At 42.4% G+C, this 12,749-nt stretch overlaps 1 protein-coding gene across 41 annotated transcripts in view; it reads left to right on the plus strand.

Annotated features, from left to right (window-relative positions):
- Positions 1 to 12,749, plus strand: part of LOC147018003 (sorbin and SH3 domain-containing protein 1-like) — a 329,576-nt gene that overhangs the window by 127,963 nt on the left and 188,864 nt on the right. For 27 of the 41 annotated variants that reach the window (XM_085897162.1, XM_085897163.1, XM_085897173.1 and 24 more), the window contains one exon: positions 9,948 to 10,072. The exons of the other annotated variants lie outside the window; for them this stretch is intronic. In XM_085897162.1, coding sequence (XP_085753288.1) covers positions 9,948 to 10,072 — 125 coding nt within the window. Of the gene's footprint in view, positions 1 to 9,947; positions 10,073 to 12,749 lie in introns of those variants that run through there. 41 annotated transcript variants of the gene reach the window in all.

Consider the following 12,749-nt stretch of genomic DNA (forward strand, 5'->3'; position numbering starts at 1 on the left):
ATATCTTGTATTTTCAAGGTTCTCTCCAGGCTCAACAAAGTGATAAAATTAAGTATGACAAAGATGAGGAAATTAAAAAAATAGAGAAGGTGAAAGGATTCCCTGTGTTTGCAAGAGAGAAGTTATTTTTTTATATACAGGTATCGAGGCTCATGGAAGAGAAAAATAACAGGTGGCAAAGGAATCGCCAACTACAAAATAGGGTGACAACAAAACAGTAGCTCAGAACATTTGGATACATCACAGCACAAGAGGAGGAATTTCCGGTAAAGAGTGGCAATATGGTCTCAGCAGGTGTAGTAGAGCTCACAGGGAGAACTAAGAGCTACCATCTGGTGGTGGTTGGCCGCAGACCTACAATCCTGCAAGGAAGAGCTCTCGACGATAGACACAGAAAGTCAGTTCCACAGACTTGAGAAGATGGGGATGAATGAATAGTGGTGACTGTTAGGTTTAGACTTGATCAGCGGGGTAACAAGGAAAGGGTTTCTGGTATAATTCATGCAGCCAAGTGGGGCAGGAGTTGAACGGAGTGATGACAAGAGTAGCAGGAGATGCAAGACAAGAATGGAACCATTAAAAACTGAAAGGCCACTGACCTTCCTTCATTGAGCAAGAAGCGTATGTACACTGAAAAAGCCTCATGTCACGAACTGCCAATGACACAGAGGACTGTAGATTCCATGACCTCATTAGGGCAACAACATTGCTGATAGTGAGGCCTTGGAGGACCTATGACTGTACCTACTCGTATCTTCGAGGCTGAGTGCAGAACGAAATTAGATTTGCCAGCTGGTTTTTATGGACTGATATAGTGGAAATAAAGGCCTTTCTTGCATTAAAAGACGAGTCAAGGGACTTTGTGAAATTAGTAAAGAATGAATATGATTATTTGTTGATACACACCAGGTTTTTGATGTTAACATATTACTGATCCGTTGTGCCTCGTAGTCAGGATGTGAAGTTGAGGTTAATCACCCCATGCACACAAAGCAAAAAGCGGGTTAAGCAATTGGTTCACTTTGTCTGTCTGTCTGTCTGTCTACAACCATCAGTTTATGATCGAAGAACTACTTAATTTGAAATGAATGTTATATATTGAACATGAATCAGAACATGAATTTGAGCACAAACCTGTAGCTTAACGGTACTTTGGCTCTGAATTTGTCCCGACCACACACGCGCAGAGAGGAGTGAGGTGATTTTTTATTACTCTGTCTGCCTGTCTGGCAGTCAAGCAAAATTGAAAATCATTTTGTAATGATGCCGGACACGAATATGATCACATTGCGTGGACCAACTGACGGATTTATTAGCGCATGCACACACACACACACACACACACGTACATGCCAGCGGAATACAACCAATCAGGCAAGCATATAATGCACAATATTATTACATCTCCCCTTTCAGTATGAAGAGAAAGGCTGAAAGTAGCAAAAGCTGGTTTATGTTCCATAAAAATAGTAAAAACCAAACTTTATAAGCAGCTAACGAATACTCAAAAGCCACACGATATGATTATGATAGAATGTAGTCGTTCAACCTTCGAGGCAAGGCCCTGGTGCGCTGTGATCTGCAGCTTGGAGGTTTTTACTGTAAACAGGTAATTTATCCCTTAGCCTCATGTTCATCAAGAGTTGAGCTGGAGAGAGTGTCATTCCGCTAATAGGAGAGTTGCGGTAGGCAAGGATTGCTCATGGAATGTCAGTACCGTCTTCATGTGCCTTTCGCAAAACCTGTTTCATTGTCTGAATCGCACGCTCAGCTTGACCGTTGGATTGCGGATATGTTGGGGATGAGGTTGTGAATATTATGCCCCATTCGTGTCCAAAGTCCTTAATTTCTGCGCTACCAAAAGAAACATTGTTGGTGAATACCTCTTCTGGTATGCCATGGCGGGAAAAGTTCGCTTTCATTGCTGAGATGACCACGGTCGCCGTAAGCTCATTTAGCTGTGACACTTCAGGAAATTTTGAGAAGTCATCCACCAGGATGAGATAGTCTTTTCCACCGAAGTGAAATATATCGGCACCCAGATTCTACCATGGGCGATCAGGGATGCTGTGCAGGATGAGTGGCTCTTTCTGATTGGCAGGCCGAAATCTGGCACAGTCCTCACACTCAGCAGCACGTGATTCTATGTCTCTTGACATACCTGGCCAGTACAAAATGGGTCTAGCCGTGCCTTGCACTTTCCCACTCCTAGATGCCCTTCGTGAATTAGAGCCAGCATGCCCTGTTGCATTGTGGCTGGAACGATGATTAGATCAGCTCGCCACAGAACAGCAAGCCTTCAGACTCATGGATGTTTTCCCGAACAGGTCAGAACGGTTTCACCATCAGAGACACTCTGGCTCGATGCGCAGGCCAGTCTTGTGCAATGGTAGTGCTGAGCTGTTGAAGCGCTGGATGTAGTGATCTCTCACGTTGCAGTATCTTCATTCTGCCAGTGCTGACTGGAAGCTCAGTGACCAATTTATGTACATGAAGGTGTATGTCGTCTTCCAGCGTCTGATCGTGTAGTGGCAACCTAGATGGTGCTCTGGAGAGTGTATCTGCAATGTATCGATACTTTCCTGGGACATACTGCACTGACATAGTGTATCAGAGAAGACGAAGTATCATGAGCTGAAGTCTGGGTGAGAGCAGGTGCAATGGCTTCTTGATGATAGCCACCAGTGGCTTGTGGTCGGTGTGTACGATCGTGTCAAACCCGTAGATGTACTGATGAAAACGCTCTGCCCCGAATACGATTCCAAGAAGCTCCTTTTCTATCTGGGCATAGTTCTGCTCAGCAGTGTTAGAGACCGAGAGGAATATGCTACAGGATGCCCATCCTGCAGTGGGTATGCGCCTAACCCAGCTGAAGATGCATCAGTTTGAAGGACTGCTAGCTTTGCGGGGTCAAAGAACTTCAACACTGGATGCTTGGCAATTGAGCATTTTAACAGCTGGTACACTGCACCATGCTCTCCATGCCATTCCCAGGCTGCATCTTTCTTTAGCAGCTGACGCAATGGTGTTGTGATGGTCGAGATGTTGGGTATGAACAGACCGAGGTAAGTAACCACACCCAGAACTCGCTGCAGCTCCAGACGTGACTGAGGAGTTGGCAGTTTCAACACAGCATGCACCTTGTCTTCATCCGGGCGAACCCCAGCAGCGGTGAGGACATGACCCATGTATTTTACCTCTGCAACCTTCCACTGGATCTTGTTTGGTTTGAATTTGACGTTTTTCTCTCAAGCATGGTCCAGTACTTTGCATGCGATGGCATCTTGCTCAGTAGGGGTGGTTGCAGCAAGAATCATGTCATCTGCAATTCAGGAAGACCCCATCAATTTCTCCAAATGTGCTCTCATTCCTCCCTTGGAGAACTTCACTGGCTGATGTCACACCGAACGCTAGACGGTTAAAAAGCCGACACCCCAAAAGAGAATTAAAAGTCCACTTGAAGGCACTCTCTTGATCTAATTGAACCTGCCAGAAAGAGTCCTTCTGGTCAAATATACTGAATACCTTCTTTCCGGCGAGCTGACCCATGACTTCATCTGTTGTTGGGATGGGTTGGTGCTCACGCTTAATTGCGTTGTTGAGATTCTTGGCATCCAGACACAAACATAACGATTTATATTTCTTCTCGCCGACGACATGATTCTTCACCCAGTCCGTTGGTTCATCCACCTTGGAAATGATACCCTGTGTCTTCATGTCAAGCAGTTTGGCCTTCAAGCGCTCATGTAGGCTGAGAGGCACACGACGAGGTGGCTCGATGATTGGCTGAATGGACGGATCCAGTTCAATGTGGTGTGGTGTGTGGATCCAAAATACCCGAAAGACCTCAACATAATGTGAGGTCCAAGGATACCCAAAAGACTGAAAACACTGAAAAGGCACAAAAGACCCTGGAGACCCAAAACGCACCAAAGACCGCAAAGACCATCCATCCATCCATCCATCCATCCATTGGGACCATACTCTGTGCAGAGCGTTGGTGCTGCCGAAGCAGTCTCCTTGGCTATTTGACACAATCCTGGACAGGTCGCCACACCAAAAAGACCCTGAAGACCCAATGGACCCCAAAGACCCAAAATACCCCGAACACCCAAAATACCCCAAAGACCGAAAAGACCCTGAAGACCCTTAAAGACCTGACATAACCAAAAGACCCTGAAGACCCAAAAATCCAAAAGACCAAAAATACTCATAAGACCAAAAAGACTCTGAAAGAACCAATGGACCTCAAAGACCCAAATACCCCAAAGACCCTGAGGACCCTAAATACCTAAAATACCCAGCGGATGCAAAAGACTTTGAAGACCCCAAACGATACAGAGGACCCAAAAGACCCCGAAGACCCAAAAGACCCAGGGGATCCAAAAGATTACAACGACATTAAAGACCACAAGGACCCAAAATACCTAGAGAACCCAAAAGACACAACAGGACTATATCTGGGACCCATGGAAATTCTGCATAATGTAAAATGTGACTTTCGGTTCCCAACCCCAACCCCCCTCCGCCCCCCCCCCCACACACAATCCCAAGTCCTCAAACCCCTTCCCTACTCCGTCCTCTCTCTGCCCCTCCCCCCTACCACCACACCCAAACTCTGTGCTCCCTTTTCCCTTTCTTCAAGCCCTCAACTCCCTCTCCACCCCTCAAAAGCCTCAAACCCCTCGATCCCAACTCTGTCACCTCTCCCGTTTTCTTCTTCAAGTCCTTAACTGTCCCAAACCTAAAGTACTTAACCCCCCCTCCCACTGCAAGTCCCCATTCCCAACGTCTCAATCTCCCTCTTCTCACTCCATGCACCCCACCTCCAACTCTGTCCTCCCTTCCCCATTTCTTCAGGTTCCTAACAACGTTACACATGGAACTTTGGCGGATAAGAAGGCCATTCGGCCAATCATGCCTGTGTTGTTCCTCTTCCTGTTTGTTAAGAACAAACTGTTTTTTTGTTTTGTTCATGTTTGTTAAAAGTAAATAAAGATGGAAGATTAAATTCACAATCACTTCCCCCTTTCTTCCCTTATTCTTTCTCTAATTCACGGACCTCGTGTTTGTGTGTTTGTTTGTCTATTGCGCTACTACTCCTACAGTTCTGGGCCGATTCCATCCAGACTTGCGACATAGGATCAGTGACCTAAATGAATGGATAGGGGCGTTTAAAAAAATCTTTTCTAGTGGCCTTGGGGGGGGGGGGAAGGGACGCAAATTCTCTATGTACATGTATATCATGAAGTGCCACATATAGGTTTTCCCTGATATTACAAGCCTCCACCATTTACACTCCAGTATTCCTGTCCCCACATTTTACAGTGCAGTGAGGTGTTTTGAATTATAAGTGGAAGGTATGTTTTTGCTTCAGGCACATAACCCATGGTTTTTTTTTTTTTCCTCTCCAGAGTTGTCAGTTGCCTATACACTGCCCAAATAATGGTATGTGTCAGAAGAACGTGTTGCATGCTTGGAACAAGATCGCCTGTAGGGTGGGTACTCTGCTAGTTTTTACAATCTAAGCAGGCGATCCTCTAGGAATGACCTGAAGAAGAGGCATAAACAGAGAAGATGAGTACTTTTATGTATAAAAGAACAAATGCCATCTGGTCCAGCAGTGGTGGAGGGGGAAAGAGTGAGGATAAATGTATTCACCCTGGCAGAAGAGTTCACATGCAATATGATTTTTATTCTGCAAGATGCATATGGGTAAAGAGGGATTTGGGAGTTTGGCACTTTCTTCAAATACAGAGTTATGACAGACAGCCTTAGCCTCAGCAGTGTCCATCACGAACTCATCTTTCAAGCAAGAAGGAAAATATGAGGAGCTCCACAGACACACTTGAAGAAGGGAAATGAAGATTATTGCATGAATGACAACACTGCCACCAGCACGACTATCCGAACTCTAAAAGTGGTACACAGGCTATGTGGTCTGGGCACAGGTCGTGGGTGTGAGACATATGCTGTTGTGGTGTGTGAAAAGAGCAGAAGATGCTGGAATTGTTGCCATCTTATGGTTCATTTATAATAATATTTATGGAAGAACTGACCTTCTTTATATTATCAAGAGGAGGTGGGTGGAGGTTCCGAGAGGAAGGGCAGACCCATGTATCTGCAGATACAGGCATTTTCTGTTTCAGGATATTGAAATAGGAAATGTGGTCACACAATTCATGCCTGGAGTGAAAAGTAAAGTTTACTTTTTCAATGAGGCCACACACGTTGTTTGTGCTTAGCCCATTTGTTTATTTTTGTTTCTCCTCTTGTGTTCCAAGCATACATCTTTCTATGCTTCCTTGAGTTGTCTATAAAATAACATATAGCTTCTTCATTTTTTGCAATTCAGCTTTAACTTTGGCAACCATATTTTATGAAAGGCAGTATGCATTCATGGAAGATTTTCTATTTAAGACAAAGGCAGCTTCCCCTTGAGAAGAGCACTTATTTTTCCAAAAGCACTCCAGTCCATTTATGTACCGTTTATTCTGGGCATCCGGTTCTCAGGTAACGACACTAATTGGTGGAAGTACACTTAACTGTTTGACTAATTTTATGCCATTTATTTCGACTGGCTTGGGGAGAATGCATTTGTGAAACTTGATTTTGTTTTTCTATAAATTCATTTTCAGTCCTATTTTACAGGTTCCTTCATGCAGATTCCTGGATTTGTGACTGTGATGCCTCTGGATTTGTTGTAAATACAATATTGTCATCTGAAAATTGTATGTGGATGATGTTGACTCCATTATTCTTCGGAATTTGTCTTCCAAATTAAGTGTCTTGAAAATTTCTTCATTGTTGCCTCAAGGAACTGAGGTGTTATTGTATCTACTTGGTGAACAACTTTCTCAATCGTGATTTTTTTCCCCCTCTCTCTTTGTCTTCATGGATCCTTTTTGAGGATGTTACATTTTTTTGTCAGATGGGATCAACAGGATGTTGATTGAGGTATGCTAATTGCTACGTGAGACAAGGAGAAGTTGACGTTTCAGGCATTAACCCTCTGTCAGGGTAAAAGAGGGTTAAAGCCCAAAGAGTCAGTTTCTCCTTGCTTCCCACAGCGGTTAGCATATCTCAATCAATCTCTTGTTGATTTTATCCATTGTTCTACCTGTCTGTCTCGATTGATGCAAGCCTTCACCAGCAACACTTGTTCTTCATACTTTATGTATGTCATACCGATTAGTTCAATGTATGTTTTCTCAATCCCTTGGTGCCTTGATGTGTTCAAAATAAATTTTGTGTGTGCGTGTGTGTGTGTCCATGCCAACAACACCTCGGCATCTTACTTGACTGGTCATTCATTGGTTGTTTTCTCTTTTCCATGAGACTCCAACTGTTTTCATTATATTATCAGTTGTGACAAAATGATTAAGATGAAAACAATTGGTGCATTTTACATTGTCGAATCAGAACCTGTCGTGTCATTATTTAAATAATGGCAAACGTTTGCAGCTTGGAAATATATTGAAATATGTCATTCATGAGATTATTTTTCTTCTGTACACATCACAACAATCTAGTTAACAATCATGCCGTGTGTTATGTTTCATTTATTATCGTATTTATGGAAGAACTGACCTTCTCCCAAATGTAGAAATGCGTCCTTATTTGAATATCATTATTCTAGGTTGTTGTTATTCCCTGAGAGAAAGAATAACACTGTCCTTCACTGCTCTCCACAGCTTAATTACCTGTTACAGTGGGTGTGTGGTGAAGAAAGCTAGTGAGCATCGTCTCATGTGCTTCAAATATATTTATTTATTTATATTTGTTTGTATGTTTTTTACTGCATTTTTTTTTGTATAAAATTAATTTTGTTTACTCCTTTTGTGTTTTTTACTCCATTAAAAAACAAAAAACATTTGTTACTCCATTTTGTACTTTTGTACAAAATGAATATTTCTTTAGAAAAAAGTACCATTTGTGCATAAACTTTTTTGTATAAAATGTTTTTCTACTGCAATTTAAATTTGTTTGCTTTTCCTTCGAGGGGATTTTGTCAATGCAATTTTATTTACTTGTATAGAGTGTAAATATATTAAGAAATCTGTTCCCTTACAAGGAATTTCAATGCAGGAAGAGGTAGGCCCACCGAAGCCTGTGCTTGTGTTGCCAACTTATAGTTGTTTGTTTAAGTCTATGGTATTACTTGTCTGGGGTTCCAAACCAGTGATCTCCCAGTCTCAGAGCGGACGCTTTAACTATTACGCCACCAAGTCTGGATAATTATCAATCAACATTTGCTTTCAAAATGATATAGATTTTATAAGGTAATTTTCCATGTCTTTTGCCCTTTCTTGCTCATTTTCTTGCACTACAAATGTGCTTGAAAGGCCAAGGCATAACTAATTTTAAATTTTATCTATGATTGTGGGAAAAAACGAGGTGAAGCTAAAATAGTGGTGTACATCATTGAGTCATGAGTTGCCAGGTTATTGATTTTTTTTTTTTTTTTTTTTGTATACCTTGGTCGAGGCTCGTATGAGAGCTAACACACAACTCACAGCAAGGAGGCATGAGACAAGAGGGGCGGGAGTGGAAGGGACAAAACAGTGGGGAACAGACACATTAGGTGAACTGTGGAAGGGAGAGGGATGGGGATGGGACGGGGAACATGGCGAAGAGAAGATGGACATTTCAGGGACTTTCAGGAAGGAAAGCAGGAGAAATGAAGGAAGTGGGCTTGGGTGGATTATCGGGGGTAGAAAATATCGAGGATTTGGATGGGGGAAGATAAGAGGTGGTGGTGAACAGCTGTTTTGAAAGCCTGGAGGGAAGAATGGGAAAGAATAGAGTGAGGAAGTTTATTCCAAAGGCGGGAAAAAAGAGGAATGAAAGAGTGAAGATGAGCAGTGATTCGTGATTTTGGTAGTTTTACCAGAAGGGGGTTGTTGGCGGACCTTGAGCGCCCTGTGGAAATGTGGTGGGGACAAATCGCAGAGAGAGCAGGGGGGACAAGGCTGGAGAGGAGTCGGTAGAAGACAGAAAGACCACCGACCAACCTGCGGTGATTGAGTGAGAGGCCCAAAGACTCAGCTTCATTGCAGGAGATGCCGATGATCTTAAATGCCCTGGTTTCGACAGCGTGAAGCCGAGAAAGGTGGGAGGCAGGAGCACCAGCCCAGAGGGGAGAGCAGTACTCCATCAGGCTACGGACAAAAGCTTTGTAAGTGGTCAGGAGCTCAAGAGGGCCGAGGAAGGACTTAGAACGACGGAGGATTCCCAGTCGGCGACTGGCTTTTGAGGCGAGGTTGGAAATGTGACTTTCCCAGGAAAGATCATGGCAGATAGTGAGACCTAGAAGCTTGAAAGAAAAGACTTCTTCCAGAGGATTGTTGAGAAAGTGGATGGGGGGGTTTTGTAAACGGTCCTTTCGAAGAGACATAGTGAGAGTGTGAGATTTGTCTGGATTGAAAGACATGTTCCACGTGTTGGACCAGTTTGTGATTTTATCCAGATGACTCATCTGCAGTGAGTGAAGAAGCTGCTGCTTGCCGGTCTGAGGGATGACAGATGGTACGGCAGAGGGTGGAGTCGTCGGCAAAGAGAAATAGAGGATTTTCCAGAGAGTCCGAGAGATCATTGATGAATTTTTTGATCTGGTTCTTTTTGTTTTTATTTTCTTGAATAAGGCTCACTTGGCTGTTCCTGGATGGGTTTGGGGATAGTGAAGTAGCAGCTGAAATGTGAATCCTATCCAGGTTCCTCCTGATAAATACAGCTTTGCTTTTTCCTTGTTCGGGTTCTTTCTGATGACTCCAATTCTGATTGTGGAAACTGTCTATAATTTTTCAAGTTTAGACAAAGAACTAACATTTATTGGGATTTATTGATGTGTTTACATTTGCAAAGCTTGATTGTTAAATGGGATTCAAAATATATATTTGTTTCATTGTTGTAAAACAAGCAACATCGTGGTTTAATTTGTGGAACAGATGGCCGGCACATAGTAACAACACCATCTGCCGTCAACGGAGATATGGTTGGTTCATCGTTGGTGGCCAAGGGTTATCGGAGTGTGCGGCCCAGTCTTTCCAGCGCTGATAAAAGAGAATCGCAGGTAAATGCTTGCAAACACACACAAGAGAAAAGCATTGAATCCACCTGCGCAATATTCAAAGCCACACAGGCTCATCATGTGTGAGTGTGTGCATGTGTTATTTATTTTATTATATTGTTGGGGAGCTTGCAACTGCAACACATTGGATGCTCATTATTTGCTTGTTATTAATTAAAAAACTGGTAGCGTGGAGCATGTGATTCATTATGAACCAGAAAAGGATCAATCAGAGATTGCAGACCCCCGCCAGGACTTGTTTTGTGTGGCGTTTGTATACTGATGCGTTACTTAATTAATAAGAGACATAATTAGAACTGCCACTTTACAACTGCTGGCAGTGATGACCTGGTACCAAGATGTCCCGCTTTGATGCAACCTCGCTTTGATTGGACACCTGACCTTAACCCATGACAATTTTTATTATTATTCCTTTGAATTCAGAATGGGATTACAATAAATTAAATTCAAAGCAAATGGAAGACCAAATAGGTATAGTCCTGCATTGGAGTCATCAGAAAGAACCCGAACAAGGAAAAAGCAAAGCTGTATTTATCAGGAGGAACCTGGATAGGATTCACATTTCAGCTGCTACTTCACTATCCCCAAACCCATCCAGGAACAGCCAAGTGAGCCTTATTCAAGAAAACAAAAACAAAAAGAACCAGATCAAAAAATTAAATAATTCTTGCTGCCAGACCATGTGTCCTATCAAGTTGAAATTAAAATCCTTTATTCTCCATCACTACTAGATCATAATTGTGAAGATTAAGCGGTTCCAGAGAAAACATTTAATATTTTTCTTAAATCCAATATGGCTGCCCAACCTTGTGATCTTTAAATTATTCCTTAACAAAGTTATACACCCAAGGATTGGGGAACATTTACGTGAAGTTTCCCCTCAATCTTTCCAGCCATTCTGGAGAAGAAGATTTTTATAGGTTATCAGGTAAATCCAATATGGCTGCCAAACCATGTGACCTATGACATCATATGTGTGTGAGCCTTTTGTTCCTCATGGATAGGCAGTCATACGTGTAAAGTTTCGCCTCGATCTGATCAGCCACTTCAGAGAAGAAGATTTTTGAAGGGTTTTATTTTATTTTTTTAAACAATGTAGCTGCCGAATCACATGACCGATTATGTCATGAAAAAAAAATTTGGTGGACCATTATATCCCGAGATGACCCTTAAAAAATTTCACATTGATTGGATGTAATGTTCTACATATGCAATTATGATGTCATAATGAAGACACCAAAGACATTTTTTTAAATCACACTTATTGCACATGAGGAGAACTTGCCGTGTGCTAAGTTTAAATTTTTTCCTTGGTATGGTTTCAGAGATAGAGGTCCAATTTTTTTCTGCTTTTCCAACATGGTTGCCACACCACGTGGCCTATCATTATTCATTAATCATCATTGAAACATTATACGTGATTGGTCGCACCGATGGTGAAAAGTTTGTCTCAATCCGACAAGCGGTTGTGGAGAAAAACACAAAAGTTCTGTACAGACAAACAAACAAACAGACAAATGGAGCCAAATGCAATACCGTCTCCTTCGGTGAGGGTAACTAGAGAGTTCATCGAACGCCTTACCCCACACAGGCTTGAGATAAATATCATAATAATAATATAACGAGAGGAAAATGCAATACAACAATAACATGGGCACAGTCTATGAGCAGCCAATTTGATTGGTCATGATGACGTAAAATGCCGTGATATTTTGTCCAAGTACTGCCAAACAGAATGGTTTTGAAAGTGAGAAAAAGGAGATTTGTGTTCGACAGTGTTCAAGTATATAATTCAATTGAAATAAAATAGAGACTTCAAAGGTTGTGGAAAAAAACAATTCTCGAAGCTTACTGCTATTGATGCAGCATCTTGTACACCACCTTATTTAACATGTTCCATTCATTCTTCGTACTTGTTGTTTGTGTCCTTTATGAGATCCTTAAAAACAGTAAGTTTCCTGTTTGGAATAATTTTCCATTTTGGGCCTAAAGGAATGGGTAGAAAGGTCTGTGAGGGCTGAGGGGTCTAAAGGTCTAAAGGGTATGGTTCAAAAGTAGTTGGAATCGAATGGGTCTAAAGGATGTAAGGGTCTAAAGGTCTGAAGGGTATGTTCCAAAAGTAGTTCGGGTTTAAAGGAGCCAAAGTGGTCGAAGGGGTCTATGAGGTCATCTCGTCTTCAATTATCATACCCTCTTCTCGCCCATTGTACACTGATTCCTGTGGTGAGGCAGTTGCTCTGAAACAACTTGCCTTCTTTTCCTGGAAGGCTAATATGACCAAAGGCAATCTCGGTGCATTCGAAAAAGTTTCTAACAAGTGTGCATCCACTCTCCAGAGAACCTGAAAACATCTGTCCAACCTCAAAAATGAACTTTCAAACTTGTCTCCCTCCTCTAAAACCTGGTGGCACCTTGTTAAGTCTGTCCCCAGTGTATCCTCGCCTTCCACCCCTTCCCTCTCTTCAAATGACATCACAACCAACTCTGCTTGTGAGAAGGCTAAATGCCTCAATTCTGTGTTTGCTTCTAAACCTTGTGACCCCAACCCCTCAATATCTCAGTACCCATCCTTCCCTGTCATACCCAACTGCTTCTGGACTCTGTGTTATTTGCACCTCAGAAGGTGGAGAATGTTTTATTACCCCTACACTCTGACTCT

The sequence above is a fragment of the Eptatretus burgeri genome, chromosome 10 (assembly GCF_056783735.1).
Source record: "Eptatretus burgeri isolate ZD-2024b chromosome 10, Ebu_testis_v1, whole genome shotgun sequence".
Classification (NCBI taxonomy): Eukaryota; Metazoa; Chordata; class Myxini; order Myxiniformes; family Myxinidae; genus Eptatretus; species Eptatretus burgeri.